This window comes from Chanos chanos, chromosome 4 (assembly GCF_902362185.1).
Source record: "Chanos chanos chromosome 4, fChaCha1.1, whole genome shotgun sequence".
Taxonomy (NCBI): domain Eukaryota; kingdom Metazoa; phylum Chordata; class Actinopteri; order Gonorynchiformes; family Chanidae; genus Chanos; species Chanos chanos.
Window position 1 is genome coordinate 45,619,990 of NC_044498.1, and position 18,203 is coordinate 45,638,192.

Sequence of the window (18,203 nt, forward strand, 5' to 3'; positions counted from 1 at the left end):
GGCACTTTTTCTTGGTTGGTTGTAAATTATTTTTAGTTTGCGCAAGACGACAGCCTATTATGTTAAATGTTAAGTTAGCAAGGGAAGTGTAGATATGTGTTGGCAATGTTAAAATAAACATTGAATGTCCCATTCAATACTTCAAACCTTTGATTCAGTCAGTATCCAGTGATCAGTGTCTTACCTGTGAGTCAGTTTCATTTGCATTTCTGTTGAGAAACAATATACTATTTCATATATACTATAACATGCTTTTGTCAAATGCATAACGAAGTATGCACAAATTCAAATTACATAATGTTTGTTTTGAATACCTCTCCAATGAAGTGACAGTATACCATGCAAAACTGAAGAGCGAATCTCTGACATAAAGGTATCGTTCCTCTTCCTGTATAGATGTGTCCTTATCCAAAAACGATAATAACGTTGTACAAAACACAAATTCTTTTAAAGTATAATAATAATAAGGAATAAAAACATGTGATGTGCGATTTTGTCAAAGCACTTACAGATATTAGTGGCCTCACAGCCTGAAAACCAGAAGATTTACATTTCATAATTGCATGGGGTGAACTGGAGGAATGATAAAAAGAAACAGCCGACACATCAGTTAAAGTAGGAAATGAGAAAAGTGGTACCTGTGAAAGTGATGACACCTAAGAGATGACTTTTTTTACCTCTTGTTTTTGACCTCACATGTTTTAGGATACTGCCATTCAGTAAAAGAGGATCCCTCATACTCTAGAAATATCTGAGCAAAATGTAACATTTCGCATATGAAAAATATATGGCAGTAGTACAAAACGTTTACCTGTATGTAGTGGCCATGCTTCCTATTGTTTTCTACCGACAATTTACAAATAGGAAAAAACACACTCTCCTTATCCCTTCGAGGATGTTATTTGTTAGCTTGTATGATGGCTCACACGGCTAAAGTTTCACAAGAGGTAACGTAAACATATTCGATGAAAAAACTTGCCAGTTATGAGTACTTACTGCATTATTTAAGGTAAATAAGCGCTCGTCTTCCAGAATATTCTTATACCTGTAAAACACATTTGTATATTATAACCTTAATTTGAAATGTACACGTCTGCTTCACACTTCAAGGGCAAATTTAGCATTTGTTTCATCTAAAGCCTGCTGTCTGTGACTGACAAGCTAATGGGTTGAAAAACAAAGGAAAAGTTGCTACCTCCAAGTTCCATCGCTAATTTGAATCTTTGAGAGAAGTAAAAATGTTACTATAACTAATGATAGGTGGCTCATTATGAAATTATCTTGATATCACACTGACGGCCTTTAGACTGAGGCAAAAGCGAATAGATTTTACCCGTTGATTCCGCGTGAGATCGCTAGTTCCCACTTTTCAAGCCACACCAAATGAATCAGTATTTTAAGTTAGTAGAAGATTTAGAAAAATAAAAATATAAATGGTTAACTTCAAGCACTTTGAGTCAGTTGACCCTTAGTCCCTGCTTCTGTGGACTATTTTCACTTTAAAGAAAATGAAATTATAATACTACATTCACGAGCCTCCTAAGGATGTCATTAAGGTATCGGCTTTGATGAAGCACTTCCACCTGTGTTGTACAACTCTTCACCCCCGAAAAAACATGCTAGAGACACAGTTTGAGTTTCTATTATATTAGTGACAAGTGCATATATTCCATTAACATGTTCCCAGGTCTCTGCAATATAAAATATAATTTTAAGGAGCAGTTTAAATAAAATAAATGAGTTTTACTACTGATAAAAACAACTCTAGTAACGAATCCTCTGGAGAGTACACCATGTGGGGGCGTGTCTAAATTCAATACGCAAGTTGTGATTCTCATGGCTCGCAGACACTCTCCAGTCAGCAGGCCAACTGAAGTTGCTTCACGGAGATACATACTCTAAAAGGGAACAAACGGTTATGTCAGGGAGCGGGAGTGCCGAAGCTGCTGGGGAGCAAAATGGTGGGTCCCACAGCATCAACAACTCTTTGCGTGTGGAGAGCCCAAACGTGGGCAACAAAGTGACAGTAGTGCTCGGAGCACAATGGGGCGATGAAGGGAAAGGAAAGGTTGTGGATTTACTCGCCCAGGACGCTGACATAGTTTGCAGATGTCAGGTGAGTCTCTCGATAACGTTAGCCCCTAGGACAGTGCGGTATGTCTCGATGTGTGAGTTGAAATAACTGCCGTACATCCCCACCGAGGGTCGGCAGACAAACTGTTCGCCTGTTTAACTCATGTTGAATTTCACGTCGGCCGCCCCAAATTATTTCATTATTACGGTTTCTTGAGGTCCATCACTTTAGCAAACAATAGCTAAGCAGGAAGCAAGTGTATGGGAAGTTCTATTGGTTTGGTCTCTCTTTAGCTGGTCACGTAGCAAGCTAAGGGTAGTGGCCAAGCAGGTACATTCCCAGTAAGCCTGTTTACCAGTTTTATACGACTGAGGCAAATTACTGGCAATATGCCAATCAGGCTCTAATTTCGCCCGTAAAAGAAAAGGTATACTTTAGTGCACTAGACAGTTAACTTAGTCGTTTCAGGCCGAACTAGCTGGAGAGTACTCCCAGTCATAACCTAACCTTGCTAGCTAGCTAATGTCACCTTGAGTACAGTGATGCAGGAGAGATAGATATATTTGTTGTAGTTGTTTGGTCGTCACGTAAGTCACTGAATTATTAAATTGTCAGTGGTGGTCGCCAACGTTTGCAAAGGGCCAGTGTCTCTGTTATTGTGCGTTCCGTGATCACAGCAATCATTGAATTGCATTATTTAGCCAGGTCGGTGGGTAGCGAAGGGGTCCATCTAGTCTTCCCTGGTATGGGATTTTACACACGTCTTTTCACATCGCCTCGCTACTGAGACTGGGTGATTATCAATAGTTAAGGAATTATGATTGTTGAAACCTTGTACTTTGACAGTTTATGTTTATTGATGGGATATGGCTGTGGCCTAGTATTCATTACTTGATGTTTCCAGAAATATCGATTCTTCATTTGCTTTCACCGGCTGGAAACCTGCTCGTTCGAGTGAGGCATCATCAGTGTTTTAAACGCACACTTATTGTTGCTTAATTGTTGCTTAAACCAGCCGTTACATTTAGTAAACGCTTTACACAAAGCTAGTCTTCCACATACAGGAAATTGTATTGGAGTCCGGAAACCACAATTTACTGTAACTCTGGTTCTTTCAAATAGTCCTGCTGGATCTGGTGACTTTGTGTTTGTGCTTCCTTTAAGCTGCAAAAAGTTTTTTGTCATGACACACAAATTGCTTCTGTAGCTATAAACGATTAAAGGTCTCGCAAAAGTTCCCAAACTACTCGATGAAGATTTGTATAATCGTTACAGTGTTCTTGCTCCAGCCGATGTGTTGTTGTTTCTTAAACTGCTGGACACGTAGTTGCTAGGCTGTGGCAGAAGGACAGGCTTTTGGCAGTTGTATTTGCTTCTGGCACTATGTGTGGTATTGATAACAGGTTCACATAGCATGGATTCTTCTCGTTAGGGCTCATGCCTTGCCAAGCCTGTTGCTATAAGAAAAAAAAAACACCATAATGAAAGGCTTGGGGGCGTGTGTGTATACTATATCCATATCCGTGTCCATGCATGTGTTTGCGCATGTGGTTGCGTGTGTGGAAGGTGATAGTGTTCAGCTTTTTATAAAAAGAGCTGCACCAGCAGTCTAGTTTTCCTTGTGGGAGGGTAAGATGGAAAGAGGGGTGACTTGCTCTTGTCATGTCTTTCCAGATTACATTAAATTGATATGATATCAGAAGTCTGTGTCAAAAGATTAAATTTTGCTCATCCATTTTGACCCACATATATATATATATATATTTTAGTGCTGTTCAGGGAATGTTGTACGTGTTGAAATGAGAATTTCCCTTGTAATATAAACTTAAGTGAAAACCGCAGACCCTTAGTGAGTCCGCACAAATTCCTTTTGACAGCTGCAGCATGGTTTTCCTCAGTGTGTTTCTAAAAAAAAAAAAAACTTAACTGAACTAACTTAAACACACCTCTCAAAAGGAGATATAAAAGATGGTGTGCTAGTGGACATGGAAGGCTGATTTTGCCCTTTGTCACAGACAATAAATGTCTTGTCTTTCACCCTGCGACTTGAAATAGTTACTTTGACAATGGTTTTTAAGCTTTAATGACTAGGCCTACATGTCGGACAGTACTAGTGAGTGATGCTGTGTTTTTTTATGATGTGAGTGGATGCGTGGTCTTCGATAGCAGTGACCTGGTGAGATAAAAGTGACTTGGCAATTTGATATTTGAAAGGTTTCGTACTATGGTTTGCACATTTCTAATCAGGAGACAGCTGCTCTTCTCACCATGTGAAGAGATGCAAGACCACCTGTTGCAGTGAGGAAAAACAGGTTCTCTGTTTCTCCACCCCATAGTAACATACTTGTCTGAAGTACTTTTTCTTATTCAGAAGTCCCTACTTGTCTTCCCTGATTGTGTGTTCTGCAACAATTTTTCAGTGTACTTTCAATCAAATTTAATTTTAATGTTATGCTTTTGATTTCCCTGTTGCTTCAACATATCCTTGTAAATTGATTTTTATTGTTTTTTTTTTTTTTATTGTTCCAACTTAACAAAGATCTCTTTTTCAACCAAAAGGCTCTCTTCTGTAAAACCCCATGATGAAATCTAGTGTAGAGTTACACTGCCCTGTTGATGAACAGTATAACTATGGCAAAGTTTCTGTTTGAAAGAGGTCTACGGTGTTCTTTTGCAAAACCAAGTACAGGTTGTTGGCTGATCCTGCTGTTTTGGGTTGTTGCTAAGCATTAGTGGATTTAATGAATGTCTTGGTATATTTGCATTGACAGGGTATACCAACATGTCAAACCGCGCACACGCACACACAAAACAACCCAGAACAATATGGAAAGCAGCTTTGTATGGAGCAGCCTTGTACTTAACCACTCATTTTCTCACTCATTAAACCTGTTGTATACACTGAACCGTGCCAGTCTTTTAAACCATGGACTGGACTGAAACATGAGAGCTCTAAGTGAATATCTAAGGGCAAATCAGTTCATAGCGTGATGCGGTACCCTTCCACTGGCTTAAAGCAGGTTTCACAAGGATTTGATGTATAGCTTTGCCTTTGTTGGTGATAAGGTGGCAAGTCTGACACTAATTCCATAGCACCCAGGGCTGCTGCCCTTGTTGCCCCAAGGGCTGTGTGGGCTGCATGAGATTGATCATACCAGACACTTTTAGCCTGACAAGTTTGGAGCATGGAAAGTCATTCTGCAATCACAAGAGCATGACGCACAACGCACGGTGCGAAAAAATTGTTCCAAGCTATTGCTGGTCATTATGATGCAGCTGGTCTGAGTTATCCCCTAACAGTTAGGCTAATGTTTTAATGAGTTAGGCTAAATGTCTTGTAGAGGACGCAATAACATTATCCTTCGTAGCATCAAGTTTCACACCACAACCAATAGTATTACCTGATTTAATGTGTGAATATAATGTCTTGAGGGACTCTGAAGCTGGAAGTTGTCACATAATTTAAGTTGTGACGACGCTGGCTTATGCATGTATTTTCATTTCCAGGGGTACAAGTTGTACTCTTTAGAAAGGATTCACGACTTGGCTGTGAGCAGTGTCTCTGTTATGGGACTGTTGGGGGTGGGGGGGGGGCAGCAGTTACCATTCAGCAGTATCCCTGGGGTAGAAGTTACCAATTTGTTTTATTCTTACTTTGGAAAGAAACTGGCACCGCTCCATTCGTCATCTTATCAGTTTGTACCTCTGAGCTATCCATCTGTGGACAAGTAGGTAGGATCGTAAGGCAGTTTGCAATTGGGAAATTACTGTGGGAACTTACTAAAATTTGCCGGATTCCAAAGTTCCTAAAAAAATAGTGATTAAGATTCGTCTAAGGTCACATTATATGAGGATCCAATGTTGCTAGAGATGAAAATCATGTTTTGAACGGTCCAAACTGTCGAGTTTCGTCACACGCATTTCAGTGAAAAGCTTGTATGAAACGCAAGCTTGTAAATCTAGTCATTATATATGTCCTCTCTTGAACACTGTGGGAATGGACACATAGTAAATGCCACTAAAAAGGACAGGCATTTGCACACATGGTCCACGGACTGCATTTGTCCAGGAATAGCTTGTCGCTGCTGCTTGCTGGTCAAAGCACAGCAAAACACAGACTGACTGATTGGAGCTGCCCCAATATAAACCTTCCCCTAGATTTTCCACGATGTCCCTTCTCTTTAGGCACACAAGCTTACCAGACATGGAATCTCCTCTTTGTGGAATGGCTTTTTGCGTTTGTGGAACTTTAAATCCATCATAGCGTGTTTTGGAAAGACCATGTCATTAATTCCCAGTGGGTTTGGCACAACAGTAGCATTTTCGCTTTCAGTGTCTGTCCCTGTGACTTCCAGTTGAAAACCTGCTTTTAATCCTTTGTTAGATGTTTTCTCCAAACAACAAATACGTCTTACTACCTCCTCTTGCCAAGATGCTAATATTTGCCGTGTAAACAACTTCTACCAGGCATTAGTCTCCATTGAGGTAGACATATCATGAACTGCCCTGAATTTTCTTGAGGTGTTTTAATGAACCTAGTAGAAAATGTTATCTTCATTGGACCTGTACAGCTCTATAACAGAGTTTTTGAGGTAACTTGCTAAATAACCCCAGGTCCCTCTTACACTCTTGTGTCAAGTGGCTGGAGGGAAAGATTAAAGCAAGACTACTATAGCAAGACTTTTGTGATAGTATACAGAGTTTGAATGACCAGATTCAGGTAGATTCTGTGAGTTAAACCAGAAATCAAGTGCACTTCAGGTTAAGTTGAAATGATAACTAGAGTATTGACACTGTCAGCCTGTTTTTATTGTTTTTTTTATTGCAGTCTGTGTAGGAAGTGGTAGTTTATTGCAGTACTCTGCAACAGTTACAACAGTGGTGTTTTTTTGTTGTTGTTGTTTGGCCTGTGAAACCTCATTCTTTGCAGTCCATGGTGTTATTACTATAGTCCAGGGACATTTCAGCTTTCCTGAAGAACAATGCCATCTTCAGACTTGTGGACCTCACATCTCACCATCATCTTTTACAGTGTAATTTTAGTTAGGGTTTTTTTTTTTGCATTTCATATTTCCTTTTGTGTAAAAAAAACAAAACAAAAAACAGACATGAATATTTTTTCTTTTTGTAGGGAGGGAACAACGCGGGACACACGGTTGTCGTGGACTCTGTGGAATATGACTTCCACCTTCTACCAAGTGGCATTATCAACCCCAAGGTCACGGCCTTTATCGGTGAGTATGAGTACTTTCACACCTTTTAGAATGAATTAGCGCTGCTCATCTGTTTCTCTCTCTCTCTCTCTCTCTCTCTCTCTCTCTCTCTCTCTCTCTGGGCTCCTTCTCTCTCTCTCTTTCTCTCTCTCTCTCGGGTCTCCTCCTTCTCCCTGAAACACATAAAAAACGTTCATCTGAAACACTTGACTGTAAATTGTTGGCTTTAACTGTAAATTTGGCTTTAGGGGGACCTTTAATAATTACGCACTAGAGAATGTTTTAATAGCCGAGCCTTCTGTCTCGTACCCATTGTATGAACGTTGCGTTCAGCTTGGTTATGCTTTGTGGAATAGTTCGGCGCTGTGAGAAGTTTCAGCCTTTAGCACCGTGGATTGAAACGTTATTGTTATTCTTTCACTAAACTGAGAGACTCGACTGAGACCATATCTCATTATCGATTTGGCCCTGAGCACAGACATGTGGAAAGAAGCTTTACGCATGGACAAAATGAAATATGTCAAAGGATAAAACAAAAAGGTCCCTTAGGAAATGATTTATTCATTGATCCAGAGCCAAACCAACCTTATCAGTTTAATACACTAACAGCCACTACTACACTCTGACTCTGGATATGGGCCAGTCATGACACAATGGAGTGTGGTATATGAGCTTTATCTGCAGGGACTTTATTTTGCTAATGGTCCTGACTGTTTTTGATACTATTAATAGTTCTGCTCACTGGCATTTTCATTAATGCGATAAGACTTTCACCACAAATGCTGATAATACAATCAGTTACAACCCTTCTAGAGTGTAATCACATCTGTCTTCCATTGATTATGTGTTAAAAATTCTCATTTGACAAAAAGTTTGGTTTGCATAAAAGATGGAAGGTAATGGTGGGTTTTAAGTTTGCTGGGAATAGCATCATAATGCTTTTCTTTTATCCCATCGTGTCTCTGTGCTCCACCACAGGTAATGGTGTTGTCATCCATCTCCCTGGGCTTTTTGAGGAAGCTGAGAAGAATACCCTTAAAGGAAAAGGTGGTTCTCATGTCTTCTACATTAATTTGACTCCAAAACACAAACAGGGAATGTGTTCTGAAATAACACAGCTTGTCTTCCCAGGTCTGGAGGGCTGGGATAAGAGGCTCATCATCTCTGACCGTGCTCACATCGGTAAGCTGCAAGCTCTCTGTGTAAACTTGTGTTAAATGTTAATCTCTGTAGGCGTTTTATTTCTCTGATGACTACACACAACTGCAAGGCTTTGGGAATGACTTGGTGCCTGATGCTTTACTTAAAGATTGTTTTTTTTTTTTTTTCCCATTTAGTTATCTGCTGTCTTTTCAGGGGAATGTGGCTAAGTTTTAAACCTTGATATTGATAAGTGTCCGTACAACGAGTGAGATGTTGATCTTCACAGATCTTCACCAGCATGTTTTGTTGAAAACACTTGTGGATCGGTTCCAGTAGGGTGGAAATATTTGTAACTAATTTGTGTGTGTGTGTGTGTGTGTGTGTTCGTGTTTGCAGTATTTGATTTCCATCAAGCTGTTGATGGAGTTCAGGAGCTGGAGAGGCAACAACAAGCTGGCAAAAAGTAAAAACCTTCAAATCCAAATCTCTTACCTTTTCTAATCATGCCTTTTTTTTCCCTAGACAGAGCTTAACCTGATTTTTAGCTAAAAACCATTTGTATTCAGCACATTTACTCCGAGAAGCATTGTCAAAGACATCATTTTTTGAAAACACATTTCAAGGGTATCACCACAAACTGTTTTTGCCATAATCCTTGGCCCCGGTACACATACACTCTGCTTCTTATGGAGAGGTGAGGTTACATAATCTGTGTTTGCTCCTATCTGTCCCCAGCAGGCTGTGGAAAATATAATTTAAAATGGATAGACTTTAGCCAGCAATATGTACAGACTACAGCACAATCTATGGTAGCAGCTTGCATTCTGCCTTATCTTTGAATTGCTTGTCTTCCTTATCTCTGAGCAGCTGGGAAGGCTACGAAGAGGCCATGGGCTTTAGATTCTCAGAATAGCACAGAGATGTCACCCTATATACGTCTTAGCACAGGTGCAAGTTGTAAAATGTGTTAAGGAAGGGCATGACAGCCTGTGTTGGAGTAAATTACTTCCACAGAAGCTGAAACTAAACACGGTTGTTACGAGTAGTTATCACATAGACAGATTCGTTTTCTGGTTCTTCAGCGGGGAATGAACTGTACAAGTTTATGCTCACTCAGTATGAGAATGGTAGTGTAATGTGCTAATCCTAATCTATTATAGATCTTACACAGCTCTTATCTTATCTGGGACTCTGAAATTTGTCGCCAGTTTACTGTCAATCACCTTCATTATGACAGAAAATAGTCTGAAGTTAGGCTGGCGGTCTCTTTTTGAAGATCCAGTTCGATAAACCACCCTTTGAAGGTCTGTTATCATCGACACATACAGTGTAGCACAGATAGTCGACTCTCTGAAGAGTCGGTGGTTGGCAGATTCACGGAGAATGGTAGCGTGACCGTGATGTGTGTAATTTACATGTAATTTTGATAAAAAGCGAAAAATAGATTCATTATTCTGACAGCCTACTCATGCGTAGTTCATTTAGATGAGTGGTGCTTTTTGGATTTGTCGATTGCAAGTTTGTCAAAGTACATCAGCACTAGGAAGCCATATCAAGTTAAGTAAGTCATAAATGCGTTAGTGCATTCTTATTACTTTTTGGTTATTTATTTAAGGGCCATTGATCATCCTTTTTTTCTCGGAACTGATAGACCTGAAGTAGAGAGGCATGCTGCACCTGCATTTTGCCAGCTTTGAGAGAAGCCATCATTCAATCATTAACTGATTGAAAGAGCAGTAAAACCTTATTAATTGTCAGTTGCTATAGTAACTGTCCCAAATAAGAATGGGCCATGACAGCAGTCTGTCGTGTTCAGTACATATGCATCCAAACCAAGAACCTCGTTCTCTCCACAGCTTGGGCACAACGAAAAAAGGCATCGGGCCCGTGTACTCAGCCAAAGCTGCCCGCAGCGGCCTCAGGATATGTGACCTTTTGTCTGACTTTCAGCAGTTCTCTGAAAGGTGAGGATGTATTGACTTTGCATGTTGTTTCCCCATGCAAATCCTATTTCCTGGTCTAAACCCGCCATAGCGTATTTTCTGGTCACTTGATGTAGGTACAACCATTGAAAATCTGTTTCAACACGTCCCTGGAGGAATGGTATGTGGACACCACTCCTTAGAACGACTCGAAGAATGCTGGCGTGACCATTTCATATGTCTCTTCGCTCTTTCACAGGTATAAAGTCTTAGCCCAGCAGTACAAATCTATGTACCCGACCTTGGAGATTGATATAGATGGAGAGCTGGGAAAACTTAAGGTGAACTGCTTACCATTAGACCTTTACCACAGGAACCTTCTACTCGCCCTCACACACCGTAATCATCTACACACACCTGTACACCGTCTGTATCTTGGTGGCATTTCTTCATTTATTTGCGTTCCATATTTGACTTAACGTGCCAAGAACACAATCTGTTCAGTTTACTACAGGCACATAAAATCTCGCGGGTTTGAGCAATCACAATAGAATGTATTTCGATAGTTAAAAAAAAAAAAAAAAGATAAGAAATAACCCCTCTGAAACAAAAGGTGACCTGTTTTACTGGTTTGTTTTACTGGTTGGTTTGAGTCAGACTCTGTGTTTGTGGATCTGGTTTATTAGGCTTATGGGGACAGGATAAAGCCCATGGTTAGAGATGGTGTCTACTTCATGTATGAGGCACTTCATGGAGCTCCTAAAAAGATCCTGGTGGAAGGTGCCAATGCTGCCCTGCTGGACATTGACTTTGGTAAGTTTTTTGTGGTCTTGGTAGTACTCTGTGATGTTAGGAAAACTTTTCAGTGCGCTATGGTAGGTACATTGCATAATCTAAAAAAAAAAATGGCAGTGAAAACCATACTAACAAACTGATGCCTTTTTAAAAGCTTGCTGCAAAGTCACCTCACTCTGTCTGGTGAGTTGACGTCATTGAAATAGCAGCTCACACACAGATTCACACGCACGTATGGTGGCACCCACTACAACTGTGTCACTGTGCATGAACTTTTTTTTAAACACTTGCACTTTACTCTCTACCTTTTTTTTCCCCCTTTTACGGTTCATTTCAAATGAAATCGAAAGATCCCTTACCTGTTAGTGAGTTTCTCGTATACAATGTCACAATACTCCCTCATTCCTCAAGGTGATGGAAAGACAAACACAAAAATGCTCCCAAAGGAGAACCGCCCCCGTGAGTCATTTACCTTCACTGCTGTGGATGTTCCCAATTAGAATAGGTGCACACGAAAACAGGCATTGACTTTTGTCCTTGTAAAAATTTATGGGTAGTATTCGTATCTGTGGCGGAATCTGGAAAATGAGTATTTCTTGCGATGTTGGTTGGCTAATGGGAACAGAAGTAGGTAGCTTTATTTATACACGTGACTCCACAAAATTAATCTACAGTATCAATTAGTGAAGTGAAATTTGGCTCCAAAGTTATTTTGAGTTGTTTGCAGAATTCTTTTTGTGCAGAGAGGGTTAAGAAAACATTACCACATTAAAAATGCATTGAAATTATTACAATTTTCTTTCTTATGTACCTAAACTCTCACGTTCTCTCTCAGTGATATTTAAGCGATAAAAGTTCAAATTTTATCACACAATAGTGAGTATGAATAAAAATCTTGCACCGCACAGGGCTCCAGACTGCGACCATTTAGTCGCATTTTGCAACCCTTTTTGGAGACAATGCGACTAAATTTTATAACTAGGTGTTGAAAAAGGCATAAAACATGCTCTTTCCGACAGGAGTGGCTCACGCAGTTTACGAGGCTGAGGTATTGCAAGGAAAGGAGCGCCATGTATTAATAAGCCCATGTACCGCTCTCGACGTGGCCTAACGTTTGCGGGAAAGCTAAGTTTGCCGACTCGACCGCAAACTTCAAACGTGAAACACTCGTAAAGTAGGGCAGTAGCGTGAAGGATAAACTATGCAGGGACAGATGCGCTGATGGAATAACGGCGCCTCTGTTTGGTGTTTATGTTCAAAAAGCACCTTTTTAACTTAATGATTTTTTCTCTTAAAGCACTAGCTTACTTTGCGACTTTTCCTTTGAAATAACAACAGCACATTGTTATTTCCGTAAACTGTCCTTTTATTACCAAAGCATTTATCAGTAATACAGTTAAAATGGAAAAAATATGAATGTGTTGCGTTGCATGTCGATTTAGGTGGTGCGCCTAAATTTTGTGCTGGTGCTCCTAAAATTTTCAGTAAGGAGCGCCAGTGCCACCAGTGGAAAAAGTTAGTCAGGAGCCCTGACTGCAGTAACATTCATTTTCAAAAAATAATGGTAATAATTTTAGGTTTAATTGTCAACATCTTTGCCTGTTAAAAAACCAGGCGTCGACACCTGGTTTGAAATCAGTTCGCGGAAACTTGCTATCCCGCTATAACTGTTCATTTCAGCTGCTGAAAGGGTCAAAACACTCATTAAATTTGTTAACAAGAATCCACAGCTTTGTCACAATGTGATGACGATCAGCAGTCTAGAGCACAAGTCTGCATTAGAACAGATACAGCAACAGTTGTGCTGCTATTCAGGTCTAGACCTGGTCTGTTAAACTGATTTCCTGTGACCGCGGGGGTGAAAATGGTATTTTATAACATTTTATCACTTATCAGAAAAGATATCACTGGTGCAGAGAACTCAGGGTTTTGTTTTTTGGATGTTTGTTTCAATTTGTTTTGATGCTGATGTGTTAAATTATTCGAGATGAGTACAGTTTTACCTTAAACACATAAAGATATGATTCTATAATGCATTTGTAACGAAATATAAATGCAAAATTACAGATACCTCAAACTGTGTGTTTGTGAAACGTGCACGTACACCCCTGATACTGGTTCGCTGAAAGTCGTTTACAGTATCACACTCCTCTCTCTCTTTCTCTGTACGCCTTACAGAATTGCACCGAATTTACACTGAAAGAGAGACTCTTTGCCTTAGGACTAGCCTCATTTGATAACGCATGCCTCCTCGTCGTCGAGTTATCCTCACAGGCGTGTTTACTGATATCCGTTGCGGGGGCTGCATTCCTGAGGTGATGTTTTCGTCGTCGTTACAGGGACGTACCCCTTCGTGACGTCGTCAAACTGCACCGTGGGAGGCGTGTGCACGGGTCTGGGCATGCCGCCCCAGAACGTGGGCGAGGTGTACGGCGTGGTCAAGGCATACACGACGCGCGTTGGCATCGGAGCGTTCCCCTCTGAACAGACCAATGTAAGAACACTCCACCTCTGAGACCAAAAAAGTCCTAAATATAGTCCTTGTTTTGTTATTGCTTCAATACGGTGTAGAAATATTGGAATATAACCCGGTGTTACATGATACTGGCTGTAGGAACCTTCCAAAGAAGCATGGTTCGTGGTGGGCGTAATTCAAGGAGTTGTTTGCAGATCATTACATGAATTACAGTACTTACTGTCATGTGAAGTATGTGAATGAATACATATGTAGGAATCGTCATGGTATTGGTAATGCTGCGTTACATGATCATCTCCCCACACTTCAGCCCACTGTATGTAGAAGAGTTACTACTATAATGTTGTTACTATTATAATGTACTGGAGAACAGTGTGTTTTTATGTCTGTAATTTACCTGAATGGTAGGTTTCTTCCCTTTAAGGACATAGGGAATACTGGTGTGTTATGAGGCTCACGTTATGAAAACAGAATTGCATAGCTGGGCAGTGAGTCAGGCTTAAAGGCTATCAGACAATGAGTGGGTGGTAGTCTTTTTTGGAGACACTTACTGATGATATGTAACTGTCAGTGAGACATATGCAAGTAAATGTGAAAGAGCTCCCTCTAGTGGAGCACACTGATATGTACACATTGTCCTCTGTGTTTTTGATTACTGTCTCTTTCCGTTCAGGAAATAGGTGACCTCCTCCAGACACGAGGCAAGGAGGTGGGTGTGACCACTGGCCGCAAGAGAAGATGTGGCTGGCTGGATCTGGTGCTTGTCAAATATGCACATATGATCAATGGTTTCACTGCGTGAGTGCTCAGGTTCCTCCCCATCTGGGTTCACTTGACATTCACTGGTTGCGTCTCACTTTCTCTCGTCCTCTCCTTTTCTCCTGGTCTCCTGCTCTCTGTCTCTCTCTCTCTCTCTTCCTCTCTATCTATCTATCTATCTATCTATCTATCTATCTATCTATCTATCTATCTATCTGTCTATCTGTCTATTTGTGCTTTCTATTTATAAAGTCCTAAAATTATTGTGAAATGTGCATATATATGAACACACTCACATATTTACTGTGTAACAGTTCATGACAATGCAAAAGAACATCCCAACACATCAGTCCTATTTTCCTCTCAGAACTGTATGGGAACAGATCTCAGCCTCTTTTCGTGTTGACAGTTTGTGCATGCGCATCAAATAAAGAGAGAGATGCTCATATAAATCTGTATCATTTCCTCTAGGATTGCTCTTACCAAACTAGACATCTTGGATGTATTCCCTGAGATCAAGGTTGGGGTGGCATACAAGGTGGACAATGAATCTATACCATATTTCCCTGGCAAGTACCCCATCTACACAAATCACTAAACCAAGTCTTAATGAATGATGTGCTTGTTATATGGTGCACAACTGACAAAGCATGCAATACGCATTTCCTGGTTACGTACAGAAACAATTACTTGCCTTTCTACAAATATAATTCTCATGGTTTCTGTCAAAAACAAAATGGACTAATGACACCCCCAAAACCGTACACAGCAAACCAAGAGGTCTTGCAGAGGGTAGAGGTCCAATATGAAACTCTTCCTGGCTGGAACAGTGACACTTCTGCCGCAAGAACCTTCGACGAGCTTCCAGAAAATGCTCAGAAGTATGTCCGTTTCATCGAGAACTACTTGGGAGTGCCTGGTAAGACCTGTCTTTACAAACGCATGCATTGTAAAATAGGAATGTTCTTTGTCCTCTCTAGATTTATAGTAGTAATCATGTATTAGAAATATACATATTCAATTTCTCAGCTTTGAAAAAATGTGAAAGTTGCATTAAGATTAAAGTATAAAGTTTCATACGACTGCTGATAGCCTTAGGCACTGCCAAAGAGTTAACAAATGCACATAAGTACTTTTAAAGAATGAAAGATTACCATGAGAATTTGAATCTTACCGCAGGTCATATGAGTAAATAGCATTTAATTGGTTCTCTCTCTCTTTTTTTTCTTTTTTATCCAGTGAAGTGGATTGGCGTTGGCAAGTCTCGGGAGTCTATGATTCAGCTCTTTTGAGGTGAAGAGATTGGTCTGTATGTTGTACTGGCTGACCCCTCTGTCTTCAGCCCAGACTGTGGCCTCATCAGGGAGATCCCAGGTCCAACAGGAGTAGGATGCCGCTCCTCTTCTGTTCCACCATGTCGCACTTTCTTGATGACAAGACAGAAAAAAAAAAAACAAGAAAAAAAAAAAAACAAAATACAAAAGGATGGCCTCTCCATTTCTCTTATCCTTTTTCCAAATAACACCTTCGGTTTCCTTTTCCATGAGAGCTTGAACGGTACGTCACAAAATGGTTGCCTTCGATATGCTAAAAGAAGAGAGATAACACCACAGCTGCGCTCTGACATTCAGTTGCAGTTTCTTTAGATTTGCCACTTTGTTTTGAGAAACTGATATAGATAATCTGCCATTATGGATCAGTTTTGCTTCCCAGTGCACGTTGGATCTTGTTTTAATTTACAACTTGTGTTGGGGTTCAGAAAAAAAACAGGTTTCTGTTTGTTGACTATTCCTGAATGGTTCAAAAGTCCCATAATTTGTTGTGCATTAGTACCTAACAATGGATAGACCTGACTTTCTATGTCAGTTATCATCTTTTTGACCCCAGTACTTTTTATGTGGTAAACACACACTGTCTGCTCCTAAATTCAAACATTTAGCTCGCTTTTATGCTGACTGAAATGATGCTGGCGAGTATGAAAACAGAGATGTACCTTCTGCCATTTCAGTGTATGGATGTAATGACGTCATAAGTTCAGTGTTGTGATGTGTACTGAGTCATTTGTGCACATTGATCCTTCTGACTTCTTCAGATTTTATCAATATTTAATGCTCAAACCGACATTTTCACCTCTACGAATGCATGTAAATTTTGTACTTAATAATAATAATAATAATAATAATAATAATAATAATAATAATAATAATAGCAGTATTGCTATAAATGAAACAACCATCTGAAAACGAAAAAAAAGAGAAAGGTCACCAAAAATGAACTTGAGCAATGCCTCAAGAATGTACTCACTAAATGTAGAAAGGACAATAGGTGCACACATGTTCATAATTTAATATCTTTTTGTTTTAACTTATGTCTCAGGATTCTCCAGTGATCAGAACACTGTACATATTTTACTTCTGATTTGGGTTATAGATGCATTTGACTGCGGTGGGACCCTTGAATGTGGAAGGCTGTGTCGTTGATCAAACAGATTGTATTTCACTTTATTTAACAGAAGTCTTTGGTTGCATCATAGCATGATAACAAAGCAGTTATCAGCATGAATATATATAATATGTTGAATTACACAGTTGCAGATACAAATTTGTATGACCTTGTTGTAATGGAAAGAGGTGACCCATGGGTACCATAAACTTTTAAAATCTTCAGAACATGAAGGGAACATTTATTTGATCAAAACGCGTACGCTTGTGAATGAAGTCTGATAAGAGGCACTGGGAGTTTCCTTACTATTGCTGGTACCAATCACTTTTGGTAATGTTGTATCCAAATTTTGTCCGTTAGACATTTTATACGGCCATTTAAACATCCCACTCAAACAAGACACTGGTCTGTATAAAGGAATAGTACACCCCTCTCTCTGTTGGATGTTGATGATTGGTAAAATTTGGTCACACAGAGATTTTTATTTCTTTATTCTTTTTTTTTTTTTTTGCAGTTATAGTATAGATGTTGACAAACAGAAATGTTATTATGTACAAGCCAGCAAGTAAAACGTAGAGCATTAGCATTAGCACATTTTCTTGCTAGCGACAAACTATGTCAATGTCATCCTCTTTACTCAGTCATACGTACAGCGTAACGTCTGCTGTTTCTTCTGGCACTGATTTCGGTACACTATAGGAGAATATAGGAAATGAGTAAGAATATCCCATTAAAACAGAGGAAACTTGTCATTGCATTGCTTTGTTAAGAGTCAGAAAAAACAATCGGGCAGCACATTGTCCCGCTTCATAACTGCTGTGTAGAGTAAGACTGTGCCTTCTTAGCATAGAATTAGTTTTCAGTGAAACTTGAAGTCAGTCCCGGGTAACATTAAAAAAAAATTGCCTTCAAATGCTCAAAGTCTTTCACGTGTATTAGATGTAAAATATGAATTGCTTTGTGTCTCAGAAACCATGTTTATATCGTACAGGTTCGCGTGAAATGATTTCGGCGTCTCCCCCTCCCCGTTTAAAAAAAACATGCTGCCATGACCGTGAGAGAGAGAAGCTTCTCTTGTTGAAGCAGTGATTGCAGTGTACAGCATTAACCTTTAAAGGGCCATTACCTGGCTGTATGTCTCCCAGAATCTACTTTGCCAAAGTGAGTGAATGCATCCAAAGAAAGTGTTTTGTGTGGTAACTAGTGCGTCATCTTCCAGTTCATTTACGATTTTTTTTTTTTAAAATGGGATATTCAGTATATTTAAGTTTACACCAAACACCAGTTCATTTTTATTTTTATTTTATTTTATTTTATTACTTAAGATATTTATCTTTTTCTTTCACAGACTCCAACAAAAAAGTAAAAAAAAAAAAAAA

The 18,203-nt window shown here is 39.7% G+C and overlaps 1 protein-coding gene across 1 annotated transcript; it reads left to right on the forward strand.

Moving 5' to 3' along the window:
• Positions 1-1,918: 1,918 nt before the first annotated feature.
• On the forward strand, positions 1,919-15,683 carry adss2 (adenylosuccinate synthase 2). Its single transcript, XM_030771369.1, has 13 exons — positions 1,919-2,116; positions 7,206-7,308; positions 8,266-8,334; positions 8,419-8,469; positions 8,827-8,893; positions 10,287-10,394; positions 10,612-10,693; positions 11,039-11,165; positions 13,487-13,641; positions 14,297-14,421; positions 14,854-14,951; positions 15,152-15,301; positions 15,622-15,683. Exons 1-13 carry the CDS (start codon positions 1,919-1,921, stop codon positions 15,672-15,674), a joined length of 1,386 nt encoding a protein of 461 aa, XP_030627229.1. The 3' UTR covers positions 15,675-15,683.
• Positions 15,684-18,203: the final 2,520 nt, after the last annotated feature.

Coding starts and splice junctions, on each gene's coding strand:
- adss2 (XM_030771369.1), top strand. CDS start 1,919: ATGTCAGGGAGCGGGAGTGCCGAAGCTGCTGGGGAGCAAAATGGTGGG. Junction 7,309..8,265: donor CAAGGTCACGGCCTTTATCG/GTGAGTATGAGT, acceptor GCTCCACCACAG/GTAATGGTGTTGTCATCCAT. Junction 14,422..14,853: donor ATGATCAATGGTTTCACTGC/GTGAGTGCTCAG, acceptor CATTTCCTCTAG/GATTGCTCTTACCAAACTAG.